Here is a 22,212-nt window from a genome sequence, read left to right on the forward strand (position 1 = left end):
GCCTTGAAACATGCCTAGCTCCTAGGGCATCTGCACACTGATGCCTTGAAACATGCTTAGCTCCTAGGGCATCTGCACACTGATGTCTTGAAACATGCCTAGCTCCTAGGGCATCTGCACACTGATGTCTTGAAACATGCCTAGCCCCTGGCAGCAGTACAGTGCTGTGCATCTGTACACACACTGATGTCATGAGACACCCCTTTTGTTTTAGCTTTTTAATTTTGACTTAGGTTCACAGTTTTCTAGAAAAGTTCGGGCATAATGCCAAGAGTTGTCTTTTATTGTTCACCTCTAGTCGGCAGATATTAATGTCTAATGGGATTTGCTTGGTTGTCACCTCTTGCGTGCGTGCGTGCGTGCGTGTTGCTCTGTCTGCTCAACTGACTTACTGTCCTGTGTGTTTCAGCTGTGTGTCTGTCCCTCCCTCCCCCTCTTCATCCTGTCTCCCTCTCTTCATCCTCTCTCTCTGCCCTCCCTCTTCATCCTCTCCCCCTTCCTTCTTTCTCTCCCTCACTCCTTCCCTTTCTTCATCTTCTCTATCCCTTTCTTCCCTCCCTTCCACTCTTCGTCCTCTCTGCCCCTCCCTCCGTCTGTATTAAGAAGCTTGAGTTCACACCAGTGTGTCTGGTGTCTGTCAGTCCTGTTTCACACAGCCCATCCTAACATATTCCTTTCTGTATCTGACAGTGGCTGCCATGGCTTTTAGGAGGTCTGCTTATTCACAGCTTTCACCCTTGGAAAAGGCTAGCAGACAGAAGTTTGTTGGTTTTGTACTTTAGACTCATTTGGAGAATTATCTATGCTCTGAAGTTGCCCTTTCAGATCTCCTCTGCTTTTTATGTTGTCTTTCTGATACTGATCACTAAATTCATAGCTATAAGCAAATTATGCATAGGAGGCCTCTAAAAAATAAAATCACCCCCACTCCCCATCAATTTCTTTAAAAAATGCTAGCATCCAGGCCAACTGATGGGAATATATTAGTTTCTGGTGTCTGATGAATAAATATTGAAAACATAAAATGGCATGATGGACAGGGTTAGTTGGATGGCATTTGTGAGGCAGCTGGGCAGTGTGAACTCAGCACATGGCCTCCATGCTTCTGCAGCTGGGCAGTGTGAACTCAGCACATGGCCTCCATGCCTTTACAGCTGGGCAGTGGGAACTCAGCACATGGCCTCCATGCTTTTGCAGCTGGGCAGTGGGAACTCAGCACATGGCCTCCATGCCTTTACAGCTGGGCAGTGGGAACTCAGCACATGGCCTCCATGCCTTTACAGCTGGGCAGTGGGAACTCAGCACATGGCCTCCATGCTTCTGCAGCTGGGCAGTGGGAACTCAGCACATGGCCTCCATGCTTCTGCAGCTGGGCAGTGGGAACTCAGCACATGGCCTCCATGCCTTTACAGCTGGGCAGTGGGAACTCAGCACATGGCCTCCATGCCTTTACAGCTGGGCAGTGGGAACTCAGCACATGGCCTCCATGCTTTTGCAGCTGGGCAGTGGGAACTCAGCACATGGCCTCCATGCCTTTACAGCTGGGCAGTGGGAACTCAGCACATGGCCTCCATGCTTTTGCAGCTGGGCAGTGGGAACTCAGCACATGGCCTCCATGCTTTTGCAGCTGGGCAGTGGGAACTCAGCACATGGCCTCCATGCTTTTGCAGCTGGGCAGTGGGAACTCAGCACATGGCCTCCATGCTTTTGGGAGAGTTGGCGCTCACGTTTATTGTGACACACCTTCTAGTGCCCTGCTGTGTTCAGTTAGCAGATAATACACATAGCCAAATACTGTAACCTACAGATGTAAGTTATTGGAGTATATGTTGGAAACAATGAAGTAGATTAAGTTGATTATCCCCAGCTACCATTTTGGTTTTGTTTTTGTTTTTTAATGGTACTAGACTGATGTGTGTGAGGAGGGAAAGGAAGTGTCATTGTAGACTGCCACACCCCTTCAGTCTAACCACTGAAAGTCCTGCTTGTTCTTTTAGAACATTCAGATGTTTCTGTGTTCACCCAGATATTCTGACAAATAAAATGCAAGCCAAGGGCCAGAAGAGTTACCCAGTTATTTTATTGCTGAGAACCAGGGCCATGTTGTGTTTAGACTAATGACTGTATGCTTATTTGCAAATGGATTTTAAGGTCATGTTTTTCTTCTCCTCTTTGTCCCCAGGTCCCCAGGGCAACTGTTGGGAAGTGGCTCTCCCCTGGGATTAAAGCTGCAGAAGTTTCTAGTCACTTACGTTTCTCTTCTTCCAGAAGAAACGAAGAGTATGTCAGTAGAGATTTTAATTTATGTTTTAACTTTTAACATGTTTTGGTACATGTGCCTTCATGTGACTATTATGATCAGTGCCATGCAGGTGTCTGCAGCAGAGCACTGGCCTTATGGCCTGGATGCTGTCTCCTCTGCAGAGTGCCCTGTGGAGGCTGGCTGCCCACCTGGTGTTGGTGGCCTGGGCCCGGAAGTGTGTGGGGTGACTTTGAAGGGAAGTATGGCTGTTGTCCAGCATGAGGGGTTGGCATGAGACAGGGAGTATTGGATCTGATTAGTGCAGCCAGAGGAGAGCAGAATGCTTGCCCACAGTTCCCAATGGCTCCTCCAGAACTCTCTGGAATTTTTTTTAAAGGGTTTCACTATGTAGCTTTAGCTGTCCTGGAACTTACCATGTAGACCAGGCTGGCCTCGAACTCACAGAGATCCACTGCCTCTGCCTCCCTAATGCTGGAATCAAAGGCATGCACCACCATTCCTGACTGCTTCTGGGATTTCTTAACAGAGGAAAACAGTGCGGTGAACAGAAACCATTAGCAGAGGAGATGGAGAAGCACCAACCCTTTGTGTCTCAGAAAAGAACATCAGCTATTGAATGAGACCTAAGGAGGACATGAAATGGCTTTCCAGGAAGGTGGGCCCTGGAGCTAGGGGCTGCCCCATCAGTGATTCTGGCCCTGTCTTGAGCAGCTCAGAAAAGTGGTCCCTAGCAACTGAAGCTTACCTCTAACTGGGTGTGGTTGTTCATGCATGTAATGCCAGTATAGGAGAGATTAGGCAGGAGAATTGCCATGAATTCAGCTTGTCTGGACTACTTAGAGAGATCCACCTCAAAAAACATACAAAAGAAACCCCCTCTTTATTGTCAATTAAAAAAACAAAACAAAACCACAATTTCCTCATTATCAGATTCCCCAAAGCATAGTGGAATCTATCATACTAAATAGGAATGAAATGGTAATAATTGTTAAAATAGTGTTATACCCCTTAAGTCTCCCTTTACACTCTTTTAAAAAAATTGTTTATATTTATGCGCGTTGGTATGCATGTATGTCTGTGTAAGGGTGTCAGATCCCCCGGAACAAGAATAACAGACAGTTGTGAGCTGCCATGTGGATGCTGGGAATTGATCTCAGGACCTCTGGAAGAGCAGTCAATGCTCTTAACCACTGAACCATCCTGCCAGCCCTCCATTTACACCCTTTACACTGTTCAGATCAGTGGTGTTTACTATATTTAAAATTATACATCTGTCCCCACTGTCTGTTTCCAACTGCGTCCCTCATCTGCACAAAGAACCCCAGGCTCCTGAGTGACTGGGCCTCACACACCAGCCTCTGCTGCGAGTCTGTCGTGTGTGTGTGTGTGTGTGTGTGTGCGTGCGTGCGTGCGTGCGTGCGTGCGTGCGTGCGTGCGTGCGTGTGTGTGTGTGTGTGTGCGCGCGTGTGCGCGCACCATGGATTTCCCACAGGGAGTCGAGCACATGGCATCTTAGGACTGACCTCTTCAGGAGTGAGTTTACGTAGCAGGAGCTTCGTTTCTGTGGTTGAGTCGAACTCCGTCCTCACTCCACAGTGGGCTATTCTTGGTTATTTATCCATCCATTGCTTGTGGGCATTTGTAAGTTCTCTTCTCCATATGGTGACCAGTGACACTGTGAATGTGCCTCTACATGGTTTTGTGTGAACCTGTGGTGACTTCTACTTACACAGCTGGAAGAGAATTGGGGGGGGGTCACATTCTCTCTACATGTTGTCCATGCTGACTCATGCTTTCCATTCCCATCAGCAGTGTGAGCATCCCAGTTTCTCCAGATTCTTCCAACTCTTGTTGTTTTCCTTTTGTTTTCAGCTGTGCAGTGGGTCTGGGGTGCTGTCTCACTGGCGTTTTGGTTTGTATTTTCTTACTAAGGAAGCAGAGGACTTGTTCATGTGCTCCCTGTAGCAGTAATGTTTTCCACCCCTGTCTTCTAGGTCATTTCTTGTTAAAGTTCATTCAGAGGATGGCAGATAGACACTGGTGTGCTGTGCCGATTTTGTTCCTTTCCAAGGCTTTGGCAAGCTTGCCCAGATGTAAGGCCCTGGGTGGAGAAGGACTTCTCGCCCTCAGGTAATTGATTCACTGTGTATTCATTTATTTGCTATGACTCGGTTCATAGCTTTGTGTAAGAAAAAATTGGCATGTTTTAAAAATTTATATAAGTATTTAATTGGACATACCTTGTTTGATGAATTATTAATTTAGATATATTCCATATTATGTGCACTTGGGTTTTGACCACTTTAAGGCTAATTTGTTTTTAATTGTATTGATAAGTAGGAAAAATTAAGGACAAATATCAAATCGTAATATTGATTAGAAAGTCTTTAGGAGTATATGAAATCTTACATTGAAACATGTACATTTAAGGATAGTTTTGTTTCATTTTTTTTTTTTCCTTGAGATAGTTCTCATTGTGTAGCCCAAGCTGGCTTCTGCGTCCCAGCAATCCTCCTGTCTCACCTTCCCAAGTGGTGGGATTACAGGCACGAGGTACCATGCCCAGATTTTTCTCATGGAAAGAGATGGGTTCATATAAAACTGAACTCTGTCTGGATGTGGTGGCTCCCTCTTGCAACTCCAGTACTTAAGAAAATGACTGAGGAAGCACATAAGCCTGAGGCCAGTCTGAGCTAGAGGGGAGTTTAGACCAGTGGGGATTGCATACTGAGACTTTGTCTCAGATAGAAAAGAAAAATGAAAATTGTATTCTGTGTACTATCATGGTGGAAACTGGCTCTGCATCTCCTCTGACCACTCTTGGCGACAGTCATTCCTGGGTTGGCCACTTGTGGTGATAGTCACTCCTAGTGACAATCACTTGTAGTGCTGGCCACTCCTGGTGACAGTTACTGTCTGTGCTGGTACTCTTGGCTATGGCCACTGTTTGTGCTGGTCACTTCTAGTGATAACCATTCCTGGTGTTGGTCATGCCTGGTGACAGTCACTCCTGGTGCTGGCCATTCCTGGTGGCAGTCATTCCTGGTGCTAGCACTCCTGGTGATGGTCTCTCCTGATTCTGGCCACTCCTGGTACTCACCTCATCTGGTGACAGTCACTTCTGGTGATGCTTACTCCTGGTGACTGTCACTGCTGGTGATGGTCATTTTGTATGTCGGAATTGTAGGCTGTGTAAGTGATCGTGAGTGGTTAGACTTCTCCTGGTGCCTACCTGTGTCCTTGTTTTGAACCAGGGATGTTCTCCAGTGTACCATGATCACACACCAGGTCCTCCTGAGAGGAGCAGCTCAGTGCTATCTTCTTCAGACAGTCATGCGTCTGGTGGATGTGGTGAGTGTTCCTGTCCACACCCGTTTATGAGTCTTTCTCAGGGAGTACCTGTGCACACAAGTCTGGCCTGTGATGGTGCTGTGATGGTTGGCCCTTGATGTCCAGATGGGACCTGGACTTGGGGATGATTGGCATCATCCTAGGTGATGTAAATGGTGCAGTGTGCAGTAAGTGTTGGCTCTTGTAATGTGGCTGGGTTGTGTTGAGCAGTGACTTGCTGTCTGGGGCTTGGGAATGTCAGCTGTGAGGTCTGGGCTGCTGCAGAACCAGGTCCCAGGATAAAACCTGGGTCCCGAGGCTCCAATCAACTTCCCCGGGAACCTTTCACATACATTCTCACAGCCTCTTAAGGGACCAGGCCATCCTGGGTGACTCACCAGGACAGGAGCTCGTGGACAAGGTCCCAAGGAAGATACCAAGAGCCAGAGTTAGCAGATTGTTGTGCCAGACAGAGCAGTGAACTTGAGGCATCGTTATAGGTTATGTGGTTCCTGTTTAACTTTGGGGTTCTTTTGTCATCTAAATAAATGCATATGCCATGTTCCAACAGGACTTCAATTAGCCCAGGGACTGTGTGCCAGCCTGCTGACCTGGCCTGTTGCAGAATCTTTATTCAGAATCTGTGACCTTTGGGCTGAGGAACCACTATGGTTTTCTTCAGTTGGAGAGTCTTTTTTAAATAATCATTAAATAATCATTTTAATTTTAAATAATTTTTTATTCACAGGAATTTATTTTTCCTGGATTATACTCATCTTTTCTCTAAGATGCTAGCTGATTTTAAAGCAAATGTGTATTTTTTTACATGTTAGCTGCTCTAGAGGCAGAAGGATTGCCTTGAGTGTGAGACCAGCCTGGACTAGATTATTCAGTTCAGGCCAGTCAAGACTGCAGAGTGAGGTCCTGTGCAAATGGGTGTGGAGGCAGATATCTTCTGTTGAGCTCCACTTACTGAGACAGGGTTTCTTGCCAAACCCAGAACTTGCCAATTCCAGCCAGTCCTCCTGCCCAGCTTGTCTGGGATCCCCCATCTCTGCCTTACAAGCAAGCACTGGGATTACAGATACTACCAACTCTGTCGAGTTATTATGTGTTTCTGGGGATCTGAAGTCTAGTCCTCACACCAGAGCATGGCATTATGCTCTTCCCAGCTCCTGCTCTTTTGTTTAAACAGTGTAACATCCTGTATCTTAAGTAATGACATGTTACTTTAGTTGACTTGCCGTTTCCACAGAGCTGTGATATAACTCCAGAGGTTTAAACTGAGATTTCTCTGCCTAGGAGAAAGTGTCTCTTTCTGATGTCTCAGCTTTTCTCGTGTCTCTGAGACAAGAGGAGTCCTTGGGACGAGGGACCATGTTGTGGACAGAGGTGAGCTGCCCATATCAGCCGTTTGAAAGCTCTGTAAAAGCCCTTCCCCCACGGAGCCATCACTAGCCATTATAAAAATGCAACAGTTGCTTTGCCAGAAGTTTGAAATTCCCTTATACTGGATTCCGAGTGGTCCTCTCCAGCTAATACAGTTCCAAAGACAGGAACCACACATTAAAAATGATTCTCTTCAGTACCTCCCTACTCCAGTGAATGGTGGCGCCATAAGGTTGAACCAAGCTCTTATATCTAATGATTTCAATTCAGTTTATGTGAAAAAGACAAGATTGGCTCAGGGGTTTAGAACTGCTTTGTTCTGTTATGTTTTAAGAAGGAAACAACCCTGCCATGGTTTTCCTGTCTAGCTCTGTGACTGGCTGCATGTCAACGAAAGATGCTTCAGGCAATCCTCCATTGATGACTCTGATGGGCACGAGACATCGTTAAATGCTTACGTGAAGAAGCTAGTTCAGGAGTTTGTGAAGTCTCCTGGTTGGGAAAGTGAGTCTGAACTCCTCTTTAGGGAGTGTCGGGGATGTGTCATAAGTAACTTGTAGATTGATTTGTGTGTGCTGTGTAAGTCTGAACTTAGCCCATGAGCAGAACTGCTCCAGGCCTTCTGGGTTCTGAGACTTGAGGATGTTAAACTAGTATAGACACTTTGAGGAGCTGCTCAATTACCAGAGCAGGAAGTGGACCCAATTAGTACATGAACTTGTCCCACAGAGCAGGTGTGTGGGTCCCCAGAATGGTTTGTTTGTTTATTTATTTTTATTTATATTTATTTTGTGTGTGTGTGTTTTCGAGACAGGGTTTCTCTGTGGCTTTGGAGGCTGACCTGGAACTACCTCTTGTAGACCAGGCTGGCCTCAAACTCACAGAGAACCACCTGCCTCTGCCTCCCGAGTGCTGGGATTAAAGGCATGTGCTACCACTGCCAGGCCAGAATGGTTTATTTTTTATGTGTTAGAAACACTGTGTTTATTGTGAACTGATAAAAACCAGTTCACTTATTGAATTGGCATGTGTATAGTGTGTGTGCATGCATGTGTGTGTGTGTGTGTGTGTGTGTGTGTGTGTGTGTGTGTAGGCTGGGGCTTGACATCAAGTGATTCCTCTGTTGCTCTCCACTCTTTTCTGAGACAGGGTCTCTCACTGATTGACTGGCTAGTTTAGCTGGCCAGCTTATGCCAGGGATCTGTTGTCCCTGCCTCTGAGCGCGGAGGTTACAGGTGGACCACCACTCCTGTCAGCTTTTACATGGGTGCTAGGATCTTAACTGCATACTCATCCTTTCCGAGCTAAGTCTTTGACCCTGAGCCATTTCTCCAGCCCCTAAGACCCTTTTTCAGAGAGCACCCTGTTGGAAGAGTTACTTTGCCGGGGATTTATTTTCATCACACACTTGTGAAGACCATTTTTCTCCTTCCCTGTTTTCTTTTGCTTTCGATGTGGTTCTGGTGTGGCCTCAGGCTTGCTTGGCAGGTGTTCTGCCACTGAGCCCCACTCCTGGCAGAGACCACTTTTGCAAAAATCTTTGGAGAAAACATGTCAGCCTGCAGGAGGGAAGAATTCATAGTCTCATTAGTTAGGATTTATTTTACATGTCTAATGCTTCCTCTTCATTGAGTTCCTTAGCCATGATCTGGGGAAATTATGCCTTTAAATTGGACACATCTGAAATTCCCCACCTTTGTCTCAGATCGGCTCATTTCATCCAGTTTCTCTTGTCTGATCTAGGAGTGGGTCCCAAATGATAGGTGATTGTCCTTCGAGAGCTCAAGTCTGTCATCAGCATTCTCTCCTGAGTGTCTCCTCTCTGTTCTCAGGTGCATTCTCTGTGCTTGTGAGCTTCAGGTCTTAGACCTGCAGCTAAAGTCAGGCCTTCATTGCTGGCAGCGCAGTAGTTACATGTGGCGGCTCCAGTGGGTCTGAGGCTGCCCAGCCCTGGTGCTTCACCCCTCCTGCCCAGGGTCAGGTGTCTTCTGACCTCAGTCCAGCTGGCCTTGCTCTGGCTGCTTCCCTGGTTCCTCCTTTTGCTTCCTACAGTTTCCATTTTGGAACTCCCTCCACCCCCACGTGCAGTTGCCTGGAGGACAGAAGCAGAGCTCCTTAAATATTCTGCCAAGTGTCTGGGTCCCTTTCCTCATTTTCTGCTGTTCTCTCTCACATGTGTGCACCCTTCTGTTGACTAATGCTCTCCTAGTGGGAGCATCTGCACATTCTTGTACATGGGAGGTCCTTGTCTCCCTTCACTCAGGTCATTCCTCTCAGGTGTTCCCCTCAGCTCAGTTGTCCCCAGACCTAGTGTGTACTCCAGCTGCAGGCTCATCTCTCCAGGGTGGCAATAACAGCTCTGGTATTCTTGGCTGAACACTTTCTGTGGTCTGAGGAACCGTGTGTCTGTAGTATTCCAGCAGGATCTCTGCACACAGCAGAGGGATAAGGAGTTGTTTTTATTGTCTTTAAATGTGATATATCATAATGTGTTTCTTTCTCTAAGGATGTAACATGGATTAGGAATAATCATGGAGCTTGTTTGGTTTTAGCGCATCATTTTTGAAGGAGTTAGTGAATGCCTTTAAAGTTTTTTGGTTTTTTTTGGTTTTACGAGACAGGGTTTCTCTGTATTGTTTTGGAGGCTGTCAGTCCAGCCCGGCCTCGAACTCACAGAGATACGCCTGCCTCTGCCTCCCGAGTGCTGGGATTAAAGGCGTGCGCCACCAACGTCCGGCGCCTTTAAAGTTTTTTAAAATTAAAAAGTACGTGTGTGTGTGTGTGTGTGTGTGTGTGTGTGTGTGTGTGTGTGTGTGTGTGTGTGTGTGTGTACATGCCTCAGCACTCGTTTGGAGGTCGGAAGACAACTTATGGGAGTTAGCTCTTTTTTCCCACCATGTAGCTCCTGGGGATCAAACTGGGTCATCAGGCTTGACTGCAAGCACCTTTACCCATTGAACTATTTCTAAGCTGTAACTTTTGTTATCCTAGCAGGAGAAAGCTACTTTATGCCAGACTGGCTTGAAGCCAGGCTGACTTCTCTGATGGTTCTGCTGGCTGTGGACGTGGAAGGAATGAAGACCCAATTCAGGTTACTGTTTCTTCAGTGCTGGCGAGGGGTGGGTGGCGTAATAAGATTTATCATGCGTATTTAGACTTTTCAATGATAGGTAGAGTCACTAACAAAGGCCAGATCTAGAACACTGGTCACTTACTACAGAAATGTTTAATTTAACAGCAGGTTAATAGAAGTAGGGCCACTTAATGCTTACAGGTTGGTAAATTAAATGTCAAGTTTACCATCTAATATTAAATTAGAGAATAGATGATGGTTATTTTTTCCATGCTGGTATTAGAAGAGCAGAGACTAAGATCCCAGTGTAAATTGTAAAGTACATGACATAAGCAAAATGGCAATTAGGATGAAATGGCCTCTGAGCACAGAAGTGGATCATGTCCTCTGCGGTGGCAGCAGTGCCAGGTTAGGCGGGACCTTGGCATGATATACAGTCAACTTGATGTTGGGGGATATTCAGTCACACTGTGAACCCCAAGTTTCCATTTGCGTTAATTAAATAAAATTAACTCAGGAGGCTGAGTTAGCAACTATTTGACAGAAAGTAACCATGGAGCATCAGAGGGCATCTGGAAGAGATAGATACACCGCAAATATCAGGGAGGGGTTCTGAGTGGCGAGGTTTTTGTTTTTGTGGAGCAGAAGGAGGGGCTTTTTGGGAGACACCAGCAAGGAGAGAAGGTGAGCTAGGTGCTACTCAACCTCTGTGGGCTAGTAGATTTTTACCCAAGCCTCTGAGTCTCCAGTTTTATTTATAAATAGAATGGTAGAGATTTAGTTAAAGCTACCTTTGGTGGCAGCAGCAGAGCCGGTGCCTTTGGGGGACAGAATTCCCACCAGGCTCTGGCCTGAGCAGTCAAGGCCACTGCTAGAGGGGCAGAGTTGCAGTTGCTGGCTGAAATAGCAATAGGTTGAGGCTCAGCCACTGTGCTCAGGATAAAACAGCACCTTGATACATCACATCCCATCTAGACGAAGTTTTAGTGCCAAAGTCGTTGGTCATAATAGTTTTATATCATTAGGGCTTTTCTCTTTGTATTTTTAAAAAAACAGTTGATGTTACATATCTTCTACTAGTTTACACTTTTTTTTAATTTATTCATTGACTTTTGTTTTTGTATTTTTACCTATTTCCTTCTCTTCTCAGCTCTCTCTTGTTTTACTTTGTTGCAAAACCATTGGTCAGGACTTTGGCAGTTTAACATAAAGCATGGGTTTAGGATTTGTGTCTCACACTGTGAGGGTTGAAGACAGTGGAATGCTCAGACGTAGAGATGGGTCCTCCCTCACAGGTCCTGGGTATGTGCACCATCCATGAAAGCAACTTGTAGGACCCCTGAGCTGACTTGCAGCAAGAGCACTAGCTGGGGAACAGTCATGCCTTTGAGATGGCTGATGCGGCTGTTCTTTTACCATCTAGTGAAAAGCGGAGGACTCAGAATGTGTTGCGGATCTTCTTAGACCCCCTGCTGGATGCTCTGGGGAAGCTGGGCACCAATGCCTACATGCCCTTGCTGAGGACTGACAGGTGCCTGCAGCTGCTGGTCCGGTTGCTGCATTCTTGTGTGCCAAGAGGTTCCAGTGGCCAGGATGGTGAGGACGGCTGGGCTCTGGGGTGCCTAGATGGGGGTGTTGCTGATGTTCAGAGTCAGGGGAAGCTCCTGATTTCTTACCATAAGAATTAGTTCTTCCATGCATATACTGAGCAGCTGGGGATGGGAGGGTTGTTTACTTTCATGAGAATGTGGTTTTATGTATTTTCCATGTGGGAGAGGCACGTGCATGGGTGCACACACACCGTATGTGCGAGTGTGTTAATGTAGAGGCCAGGTATTCTCTCTATTGCTGCCAGTCTTATTCTGTGACCCAGAACCTCTTCACTGACCCAAAGATGTTTTGGCTGGACTGGCCGGCCAGCCCCCAGCATCTAGTTGCCTCTGTCCCATCTCCACCTTCCCTCACGCTGGGGTTACAGACAGCTACTGCTAGGCCAGCTTTACGTGAGATCCAAACTCAGATCCTCATGTTTGCGTAGCATGCAGTTTACCATTGGGCCATCTCCCCACCCCTACTATTTTTAAAAGAGCTATTTATGATTATATTTCTGTGTGTAATTATTGTTTGTATCTTTACTCTTTTGAGGGGCCCACTATACAGCTCCCAAATAAATCACACATGGAGGCTTATTCTTAATTTTGAATGCCCGGCCTTAACTTGTTTTATTTCCAGCCTGCTCTCCTTAACTTAAATTATCCCGTTTATCTTTTGCCTCTGGGCTTTTATCTTTCCCTTACTTTATAAATCTTACTTTCACTTTTACCCCATGGCTTGCCCCTGATGTCCTCTTCTCCTTTTTCTCTTGCTTCTCCTTCCTCTGTCCAGATTCCATTTATAGTCTCTGCCTGTCAGCCCCACCTATCCTTTCTCCTGCCTAATTAATGGCCATTCATCTCTCTATTAAACCAATCAGGTGTTTTAGACAGGCAAAGAATCACAGCTTCACAGAGTTAGACAAATGCAACATAAAAAAATGCAACACATCTTTGCATAATTAAAACAAATGTTCTATAGCATAAACAAATACAACACACCTTAAAACAATATTCTATAACATGCAGGTATGTGCAGTTATGAACATGTTATACACTCACACAGAAATCAGAGGAGAACTTTCAGAAGTCAATTCTCTTCTTCCATGTGCATCCTGGGGATGGTCTGACATTATCAGGCTTGGTGGCGCATACCTTTCTTTACCCACTGAGCCATTTCAACAGTGTGTGTGTGTGTGTGTGTGTGTGTTTGCTTGTGTTCTTTAAAACTGTATTGATATACTACTTCATGTTTTCATGAATGTGTGCTCAGGCTGTCTCTACCTTGCTATGTAGGCAAGGATGACCTTAAACTTCAGATCCTCCTGCCTCTATCTCCTGAGAACTTGGCTTACAGGCGTGGCCACTGTGCCCAGTTTGATATGATGCTGGGATGGCACCCTAAGCTTCCTGCATGTTAGGCAATCACTCTGCCAGCCAAGCTGCACCCCCCAGCCCATAAGGCTCTTTTAGATTTTCAACCTTTCTGTTAGAAACATGACTGACTTGTAGGAAAATTGTGCTTATTTAACACATCCAACCCCACAGTTTGGGGTAAATCACCTCCCCAAGTTTCCTGTTACCCTGCCACTGTTGCTGTCTGTAATTGTAACCATTAGCCCAAGGTCTGCCCCCTTATGTTCTAAGCTGTAGTACAATAGCTGTCAGGCTCTGCCCTGCCTTCTGACTCTGAGACCTAACCATGTGACTATGTCCTTGAGCCCTCTAGCCTGTGCTTGGCTCATGGGTGGGCTTTCCTCTGCTGTTCTGTTTGTTCTGTTCTCGACAAACCTTCGGTTCCATAGACTCCTCTTGCTTTTTACTTTCCTGTCTGTGCTTTGTGGTTGTATAGTGTGTGAAGCTGAGCTTCCCCTGTGTTTTCTTCTAATAGTTTTATGGTTTGTGGACTTACATTTAAGCAACTGTGTGCTTTTGTGCATGTTAAAGAAGGCTCTGGCTCATTCTGCATCAACACCTGGCTTCCATTCAGGGACGACTCCCCATTGCCTAGGATGCTGTCTTGGCAGCGATTGGAGATTAGTTGGCTGTAATGTGAATACGGGCTTAGTGATATGGTGCTTTCTTGCTTTGGTGCCCCACGGAAATGGCGTCTACTGTGAGAAGTCACTGTGTCTTTTCCACAAAACATATTTCTGAAATCCACCCATTGTCCTTGTGCTGGGCCTCTGGTATGGTGTCCTGGACTCTAGTGACTGCCTTTCTGTCTAACAGTTGTACAAGAGCTTCTGGTATGGTTTGTACCGAAGACTTCTGTTGGGTTAATAAAACACGTTCTCCCCACAGATGAGGTGTCCTCTGTCCTCCAGACCTCTATCCTGTCTGCTGCAGACAGCGTGTCTCAGTTTGTGCTCAGGAGACTTACCATGAATGAGCTGCAGAACGTGAGTAGCTTCAGCCTTTGGGAGCTTTCTGCAGCCTGTCACTGCTGTTTCTTTCCCTTGTCCACGTTCACTCACTGTGTCAACTGTCAAAGGAATATTTCTTTATTGTGATGGTTTCACAGAAGCCACTCTGGGAAGCAGAGCCATTGTAGACTTCTGAAAAGCCCAGTATCATGTAAACGCCCAGCAGCAGCGGTTTAGAAACAGTTGAGCATGAGAACTTAGTTCTTCCAGAAACTCCTGCCCCTCCACCTGTTAGCTCTTAAGTGTTAGGTGAGTTGTTGGACCTTAATTTGGGATTAGGGCAGTCCTCCTTCCCCTGAGGACTGATGTCTGTTAGCAGTAAATTAAGGCATTGGCTTTGTAATCACGGCTGTTACTGTTCATGAAGGGCTGGAGAGGCTCCAGGTATCTGCACAAGGCCTGAGCAAGCATGGGCCCATCAACATGTGACACAGCATCAGGAGGGCAGTGCCTCTTCCTGAGGATGTCTACCTAGTAAACAGTTGCTAGGGGAAGGAGAGAGATTTTCTTCAGCGGTGTAGCCATGGGGAAGGTGTTCATTCTCCTGTAAGTAACCCCTCACCCATGCCTCTGTGAAAAATCCCTTACTCGTGCTCCTCAGTCAGTAGAAGAGATCATTGGAAAGAGGAAGGCTTTGGGAGTGCCAAGAACACTGGAAAGGGAAATTGTGGTAACCACACAAAATTTATATATACAGGTATGAAAATACAGATACCCATTGCTATGTATATTAATATGTGTTAAGAAAAAAAATCCATGCAACTGTTTCTGCCTCCCAAGGCTTCCTAGTTGAGGGTTCAGGTGCTGTGCTGTGAAAGGTGTCATCAGGTTCTGGGAAAGTCCAGACTGCAAGGAAGGACATCCTTAGCCTGAAGATGTCCTGGGCACTGCATGATGGAATGGCTTTCTCTTCAGTGTCTTGTTAGTGCATTTAAATGCAGGGATTGCTTCCTCTCTGAATTCTGCTTGCGTGAAAGTCACAGGCCCCATTGTCCTTTCATGTCCTGATACTTGTAGGTGGCAGATCTGGACCGCTGCCAGCTATACCTGAAGGTGTTGGCTGAGCTCACGAGTCTCCAGGTGAAGCAGGGCTGGAAAGCAGGCAATCCCATCAGCCGAGTCGTTTCTCCCTTGAAAAATGCATGCATTCACCATCTGCAGGAGGCTGAGGGTGGACAGGTAATCTCCTGGGCTGAAGCTGTGTGGTTATGCCTAGCAAGGAATACCTATTTGATTGCTCCATGATATTTTGCAATTATAAAAAGGATTTTCTGAAATTTGATTGTTAAGGTCCTGCCTTTAGGTACTAATACTGTGGAGTAGAATTGGGATATATCCCAGCTTTGAACAAAATGGCGATCTGATACTTTTCTCTCTGTCCTTCCCTCCCTCCTTCCCTCTCCCCCACTTCCGTCCTTGCTGGTTTGAATACATGACTTCATATGCCCTAAGCCTGGTCTTAACCTTTTTTCACTTGTGACCCCTTTTCTTTCTTTTTCTTCTTCTTTTTTAATTTTTTTAAATATTTCTATTTTTACATTTAAATTAGAAACAAGGTTGCTTCACATGTCAATTCCAGGTCCCTTTCCCTTTCCCTCCCCTCCTCCCCACTTTTCTTTTCTTTTCTTTTTTTTTTTTTTTTCAAGACAGGGTTTCTCTGTGTGGCCCATGCTGTCCTTGAACTCAGAAATCTATCTGCCTCTGCCTCCTGAGTGCTGGGATAACAGGCATGTGCCACCACTGTCTGACTTCACTTGGGACCCCTTTTAATTGAAGAATTTTTTTCATGAATCTTGGTATATAAGTCTAAAAAATGGGAACACAAATTTAGCATTTACAGATAATAAATCCTGAAACATTTTAAAATAGTTCTTTGGTATGCATATAGTTTAATTTTTCTTAAAGAAGAAAGTGAATTGCATACTAATAAGGTAGGTATGCTTGTCTGTCTAACAGTACAATGAATGCAAAGATACACTGATTTATGTTCACCTGCTGAGGAACCATTGTAGGAACACATTCAAGTCTTTGTCTTCTGTAACTGAGCCTATGGTTATGTAAGAGCTGAAAACTGTACACACACTGCTTGTAAGATACAGTAGTCTCAGTCTGGGTCCAGGTGTGTCTGGCAGTGTTCACCTGGCTCCGTGTGGCGTTAAGTAAAGGTGGGAGTGCTGTGTCAGAACCAAGACTGCACGAAGTCCCACAGAATGGATAGGCACAGCTATAAACACCTTAGACTCATCACATTTGATTTCCAATTAATTTGAGTCACTGTGCATTCAAAAACCTCTGACTGTTGTCAGTTTTCAGGATCCCACCTTCAGTTATTCACTTGTGGGGTCACAACCTGTAGTTTTGTCTGTTTGTTTTTCTTTTTTGGGGGGGCGGGTTTCGAGACAGGGTTTCTCTGTGGCTTTGGAGGCTGTCCTGGAACTAGCTCTTGTAGACCAGGCTGGTCTCGAACTCACAGAGATCCGCCTGCCTTTTCCTCCAGAGTGCTGGGATTAAAGGCGTGGGCCACCACCGCCCGACTTCATAACCTGTAGTTTAAAATGTTTTGTGCTGGGCATATGCTTTACCACTGAGCTACATTAGTGTCCCCTTACCCCATCCTATTTTAACTTGGAGACTGAATCTTACTAGATTACTCAGGCTGACCTTGAACTCCCTTTGTAGCCCAGGCAGACACTGAGCTCATGATCCTCCTGCCTCAGCCTCCTGAGTATCTGGATTTATAGGCCCATGCCTTCATAGCCAGCAATTCTTCAGCCTTAAAATGACCTCAGTGCGGATATGGGAGTGCCTTAGCTCCTCTTCTCACACTGGCCCAGTACAGAACCCTTTCATTAACTTTAAATCTCAGGCTCCATATTTAGCTTCCTTCCTTGGCCTCCAGGCCAATTGTCCACCCTTTCTTCCTGTTCCCATGGTGCCCTGTGCTGCAGCTGCCCCAGGCGACCACTTATAGTTTCTCTGTCACAAGTGTGCGTTCCTTCCTTACCTGACAGGTGACTTAAAGGAAGGGCTCTTTCTTGCTTAGCATTTCAGAGACAGGTGTTATGGTGGGGGAGGTGTGGTGTGGTGGCTCCTTGTCAGTGAGAGTATGGGTAGAGCGCCTGACATCACAACAAACCAGGAAGAGCTCATACCAGAAATGTCTTCAAGGCCTACACCCTGGTGACCCACCCCTGATAACTAGGATTCCACAACCACCCAAACAGTACCACCAGCTGAGGACCACGTGTCCTTGTGAGCCTGGGTGATTTCACACTTAGACCTGGTACCTGAGGTTCCCCTCTGACTTGGCACTTCAGGAGAGTGAGTGGTAGCCTCTGTTGGATCAAAGTCTCTCTCTTGCCTTCATTTTCCCTGTGCCCCGCATGCCTACACAGGGGTGTTTATTTCCTTCTTCACATTTGTTTTGTAATTTATGCAGATATGTCCTCACTGGATTTCAGTGCCTGTAGTCATTTCTTAAGCACAACAGAGAAAGGCAGAGTGGTTAGAAGCCCAATTTAGAGGCTGGCCCCTGGTTTTGAACCCTGATGAAACCAGGGCTTTGTTACTCGCAGGCAGCTGGTCTGTCATATGAGGTCTAGGCAGCCCTTATTGCAGAGGGTGAATTTTCCTCTTACATGCTGAGTGTTAACTGCCACACATGAGCTTCTTTTATTCCGCTGCTGTTCGGCGGCAACACGAAGGGAGGCGGGGCATGAGGTGTTGCAGCCTTGCAGCCCCAGTCTCCTCAGACTGAGGCTTGATTCTCTTGCATCCGGGTTGTTCTGTCCTCTGCAGGAGCCAACCCTGGGTCATCAGGTGCAGAGAGCAGTCAGCATGGCCACCCTGGCAGCTCTGTGTGAAGCTGTGGACCGGCACCCAGAGCTGCGGCTGGATGCTGAGCCCATGGACAGGCTCCTGTCAACTCTTCCACTCAATCAGATGCTGCACAAGCCCCCTTCAGAGGAACAGAACAGCTGTGCGCATCCCTTGGAGAATGGCAGGTGAATGAGGAGCATCTTGGTTAAGGGTTAGCAATCTGGTTTTTTATACAATCATGGTCATTAGTGATCCCTGACAGTGCTCATGGTATATGGAGTTGGGGAGATGAGGCGCCATTTTGGATGAGAGTGCACCATTAGGCTCTTCCTCTCCCTTGTCAGAAACCTACTGGCCTTTCTGACTTAGTTTTCAGTGAGTCTCTCAGGTTGTGGAAATTCCTTGTTGTCGCACCTGCTGTGCGGCCTGCATCCGAGAATGTAGCGAGGTGGTCGGGATAGATGACACAGAGACCGGTCGGTTGCTTTAAGAAAACTTTATCTTCCCAAGTCAGTTTAGGAGAGCTCTCAGGAGAAATCTCAGGAGAAGTCTCTCTAAGAAAAAGGAGCTTCCCTTTTTAAGGACTTTTGCCATCCATTTACATACCATTCTTTCCACTTCTCACCCTCCTGGCTGGTGGTTTAATCTCCGGCCCCAGAATCGGGGAGACACCACAGGGGGCAGGAAGAGGCATCTAGCCATAGGAGGTGTGGAAGGCATGGTATTTCAGTGAGCCAGCCCTATCTGAGCCCTATCAAGCTTTAAAGCACTGAATTGTTTTCAGTAAACAATACATAGATGCCTGCTCCCAGGCCAAAGGGGAAGTGGGTTTCTGCTCAAGGTCTGGTGTCCCCACACCTTGTAGTACATTTAAGTCTGTGGGGTTGCTTCAGTGTTTAGGGGATAGGCTGTTTGCTATATATGGTGCATATATCCTTTGTCTCGGTCTGTTTTCTATTGCTGTAACAGTATGTCTGAGCTTGGGTAGCTTATAAGGAAACACGATTTTGGAGACTGAAAGCCTATAAATGTGGCACCAGCATCCACCTGGATCCTGGAGAGAGCTCCGTAGTGCTTGACCTCCTGATGGAAAAGTTGGAAGAGCCCCCACCTCCCAGTTCTCTCCCTCCCAGCTCTGTCCAAGGATTTGCAGGAGTCAGACCACTTTCAAACCACCCATCTGTTTGCTCTATAAGGAACAGCACCACATACCAAAGAAATGAAGATGAAGTTGGGAAAGTGTGTGGCTTAGTATCTCTCTTTTAAAACTTTCAGTGTTTTTGAGGAATCATCATCTTCTCAAGGATGGGGGAAAATAGTGGCGCAGTACTTACACGATCAGTGGATCTGCCTCTCCTCCCTGCTGAGAAAGCACTGCCCGCTTATTCCAACCACGGACAGTGACGTGCTGGAGTGCTGTCTCCCTGCTGTCGAGATGCCTGCGCAGACCCTGCGGTCGGCTCTGGATGTCCTCACGGTCCTCCCTGCAGGCCGCATCTTACCTGTGTTCCGCTGTATGGAGGTGCTGGTTCCCAGGGTGAGATGGATTGAAAGAAGGCGAATTAGGTGATGAAGAAATAGCAGCATTTGTGAGATTGACCACTGTGTGTTTTCACCCCCTTCTGCCAGCTCCTGACTTCTGAGGAGTCACTCTGCGTAGAATCTTTTGACATGGCTTGGAAAATTGTATCTTCCTTGAGCAACACTCAGCTGACGTTCTGGCCTAGCTTAAAAGCTTTCATCCACTTTGTTTTTAATAATGAAATTCTTACCATTGCTGCAAAACTCAAGGGCCAGGGATACTTCAAAATAAAAGAGGTAACTTTTTTCTCTTTGCATTTTGTGCAGTCTGTAAGACAAACGAAAGAAAAGGTGTGTTTGTAACAAGAATGTGTCTTACATGAAATGAGGAAAAATGACAGAGACAGGAGGCCCAGGGTGGGGCCCAACTCCCACCTGGCCTGCTGTGTCATTTACTTCCCCCAGATGGACAAAGGGATTGTAACACATGAGCCTGTGGGGATACTTTACATTCAGACACAGCTCTTCCCGCCACGTTCAAACGGTATTTAAGATCTTGAGTCACAGCTGAGTGTGGCAGGGCACGCTTTTAGTCTTGTAACACTCAGGAGGCAGAGGCCAGGGGATCTCTTTTAAGTTTGCAACCCATCTGGTTTACATATTAAGTTCTAGGCCAGTCAGAGCTACATGTTGAGACCCCATCTCAAAACAAACAGCAACAAAACTAAACTTGACTCACTTGGCAAGTCAAGGACTGAGAACTCAGAAGGCCTGGCTCTTGCCTTGCTGAGAGAGTTGGTGTTCCTCCTGTAGGATGGCAGTAGCATGGTGCGGAGCCTGGTATGCTTTGACACAGACAGGGACTGAAGGGCACGGCAGGCACCTCTCGTCCTTGCTCTTACATTGTGCTCTCATATGCCTTTAAATCGCGTGTGGAGAAACACAGGATGTGGAAGTCTTTTTGTTTCCTGGAGGTATGGACAACCCCCTGAACTTGAGCCTTCACTAGCCACAGAGTTAGCCAATAAGAAGGAGTATTGAGGGCCAGAGAGATGGCTCAGCGAAGATGGTTCCTGCCAAGTCTGAGAACCAGAGTTGGATTCCACCACCTGGTAAAAGCTGAGAGCATCTCCTGAACGTTATCCTGTCCTCCACAGGCATCCTGAGGCACTTGTGTACCCTTCCCAAAAGAAATGAATGTAAAACATCTTAAGATTTAAAACAAGGAATACTTGAAAAAAGTTTGCCTCAGTGCTGCCTTTTTGTTATTTGTAAAAATATGACAACCATTTATACTGTATTTGATATCATCCGTGATCTAGAGATTACTAGGAGCAGGATGTTAGCCTTTGGGTACTGCAACATGACATCGCTGTCTAAAGACATTTCAATATTTGTGTCTGTCCTGGGACAGCTGCAGTTGTGGGCCTGGTTGTATGTTTGATATGAAGTAGCCATAATGTTCCCATATGCAGGCTGCATTAAGACTGCACACTGTTTTATATGAAGAGGGCTTAAGGCTTCTGCAGATTTTGCCAACCAGGGGCATTCTAGGGCAGTCCCCAGGGCTGTAAGGAATGGCTGTACTTACATTTGGAGCCACTCCTTCAGCACGGATGATGACTCAATGGCGTTCCATCCCGCTGGAGGTTCAGGTTGCTTCCCATTCCTGTCCTTGACCCACATTGCCCCTCCTGCCCTTTTGCCCACTGTGGGATACAGCAGAAGACGGTGGTCTTTGTCTCCTGGAGCACTGAGGTCATATTTTCGCAGGGAGGGGCTGCCTTCTCTTTCTCTGTCCTTGGCACTTGTCTCCCCCAGAGAGTTCTGGGTGGACAGCTCAGCCAGGAATACTGGATTGAACACACACCCTTAAAACATTAGGACTTAGCATTCCATGATCAGGGTTCATCTGACATTCAAGCAGAGTTTAGTTTGGGAATTTTTCAGGTAAATTTAATCACACAACTCCCATTTACCATGTCAGCCAGTAAATGTTCTGCACATAAAAGGAAAGGACTCTCCAGCAGGTCCTGAGAGTTTTGTTTTCCACGTTGACACCCCTTTGTTGATTGACATCAAAAGCTGTATGTATTCTGCATTCAACATACAGGGTTTGGGACCAGGGTCTGTGTTGCTTTTCTCATTGCTATAACAAAATGCTTGACAAAAGCGAAAGAAGTAAATATTTTTCTTGGCTCAGGGCTTGAGGACACAGCCCATCATAGTATGCAAGGCATGGCAGCAGGAACATGAGGCAGCTGGTCGCATGGTAGCCACAATCAGGAAACAGAGGGATAAATGCTAATGCTCAGCTCACTTTCTCCCTTTAATTCAGCCAGGACCCCAGCCTGGAGAGTGGGTCTCTTTTTCTTCATTTAAATGTCTCTGGAAACATCCCCATAGGCACCCATAGACATGTGTCTCCTCATCCAGGAGCGCTTATTTCTTTAGGAACCATCATCAGGAAGTAATAGTTTTTAGTAAAACTATTACACTACTAATTTGAATCGTTGTTTTGCTGCTAATTTTTTTTTAACTGACCTGGTCAGAGGTTAACCTGTGTATTGTGTTTCATTTCAGATTATGCGCAAGATAATTGAAATGTCCTCCATAAAAACAGGGGTCTTCAATATTCTGATCTGTCACTGCTGCCAATCCTGGATAGCAGCTGCTTCTGGTGTGTCCCACAGTGGTTTGTTCTCCAGTGCTAAGGATTACAGTGAACTTGTCCTGGAGGCTTGTGTGTTCGGAACAGTGTTTAGGCGTGATCAGAGGTAAAAATATCTCTTTGTCAAC

General features: G+C 46.3%; 1 protein-coding gene across 3 annotated transcripts in view; it reads left to right on the forward strand.

Moving 5' to 3' along the window:
* Positions 1–22,212, forward strand: part of Tarbp1 (TAR (HIV-1) RNA binding protein 1) — a 50,302-nt gene that overhangs the window by 11,368 nt on the left and 16,722 nt on the right. For 2 of the 3 annotated variants that reach the window (XM_013122372.3, XM_013122383.3), the window contains exons 6-18: positions 2,183–2,280; positions 4,258–4,393; positions 5,518–5,614; positions 6,896–6,985; positions 7,351–7,486; positions 9,974–10,073; positions 11,479–11,651; positions 13,952–14,049; positions 15,091–15,252; positions 17,872–18,077; positions 19,168–19,429; positions 19,522–19,710; positions 21,997–22,190. In XM_013122372.3, coding sequence (XP_012977826.1) covers positions 2,183–2,280; positions 4,258–4,393; positions 5,518–5,614; positions 6,896–6,985; positions 7,351–7,486; positions 9,974–10,073; positions 11,479–11,651; positions 13,952–14,049; positions 15,091–15,252; positions 17,872–18,077; positions 19,168–19,429; positions 19,522–19,710; positions 21,997–22,190 — 1,941 coding nt within the window. The remainder of the gene's footprint in view (positions 1–2,182; positions 2,281–4,257; positions 4,394–5,517; positions 5,615–6,895; positions 6,986–7,350; positions 7,487–9,973; positions 10,074–11,478; positions 11,652–13,951; positions 14,050–15,090; positions 15,253–17,871; positions 18,078–19,167; positions 19,430–19,521; positions 19,711–21,996; positions 22,191–22,212) is intronic. The other variant, XM_005064696.4, reaches the window with a different exon arrangement.

The sequence above is a fragment of the Mesocricetus auratus genome, unplaced genomic scaffold (assembly GCF_017639785.1).
Source record: "Mesocricetus auratus isolate SY011 unplaced genomic scaffold, BCM_Maur_2.0 Super-Scaffold_100013, whole genome shotgun sequence".
Lineage (NCBI taxonomy): Eukaryota > Metazoa > Chordata > Mammalia > Rodentia > Cricetidae > Mesocricetus > Mesocricetus auratus.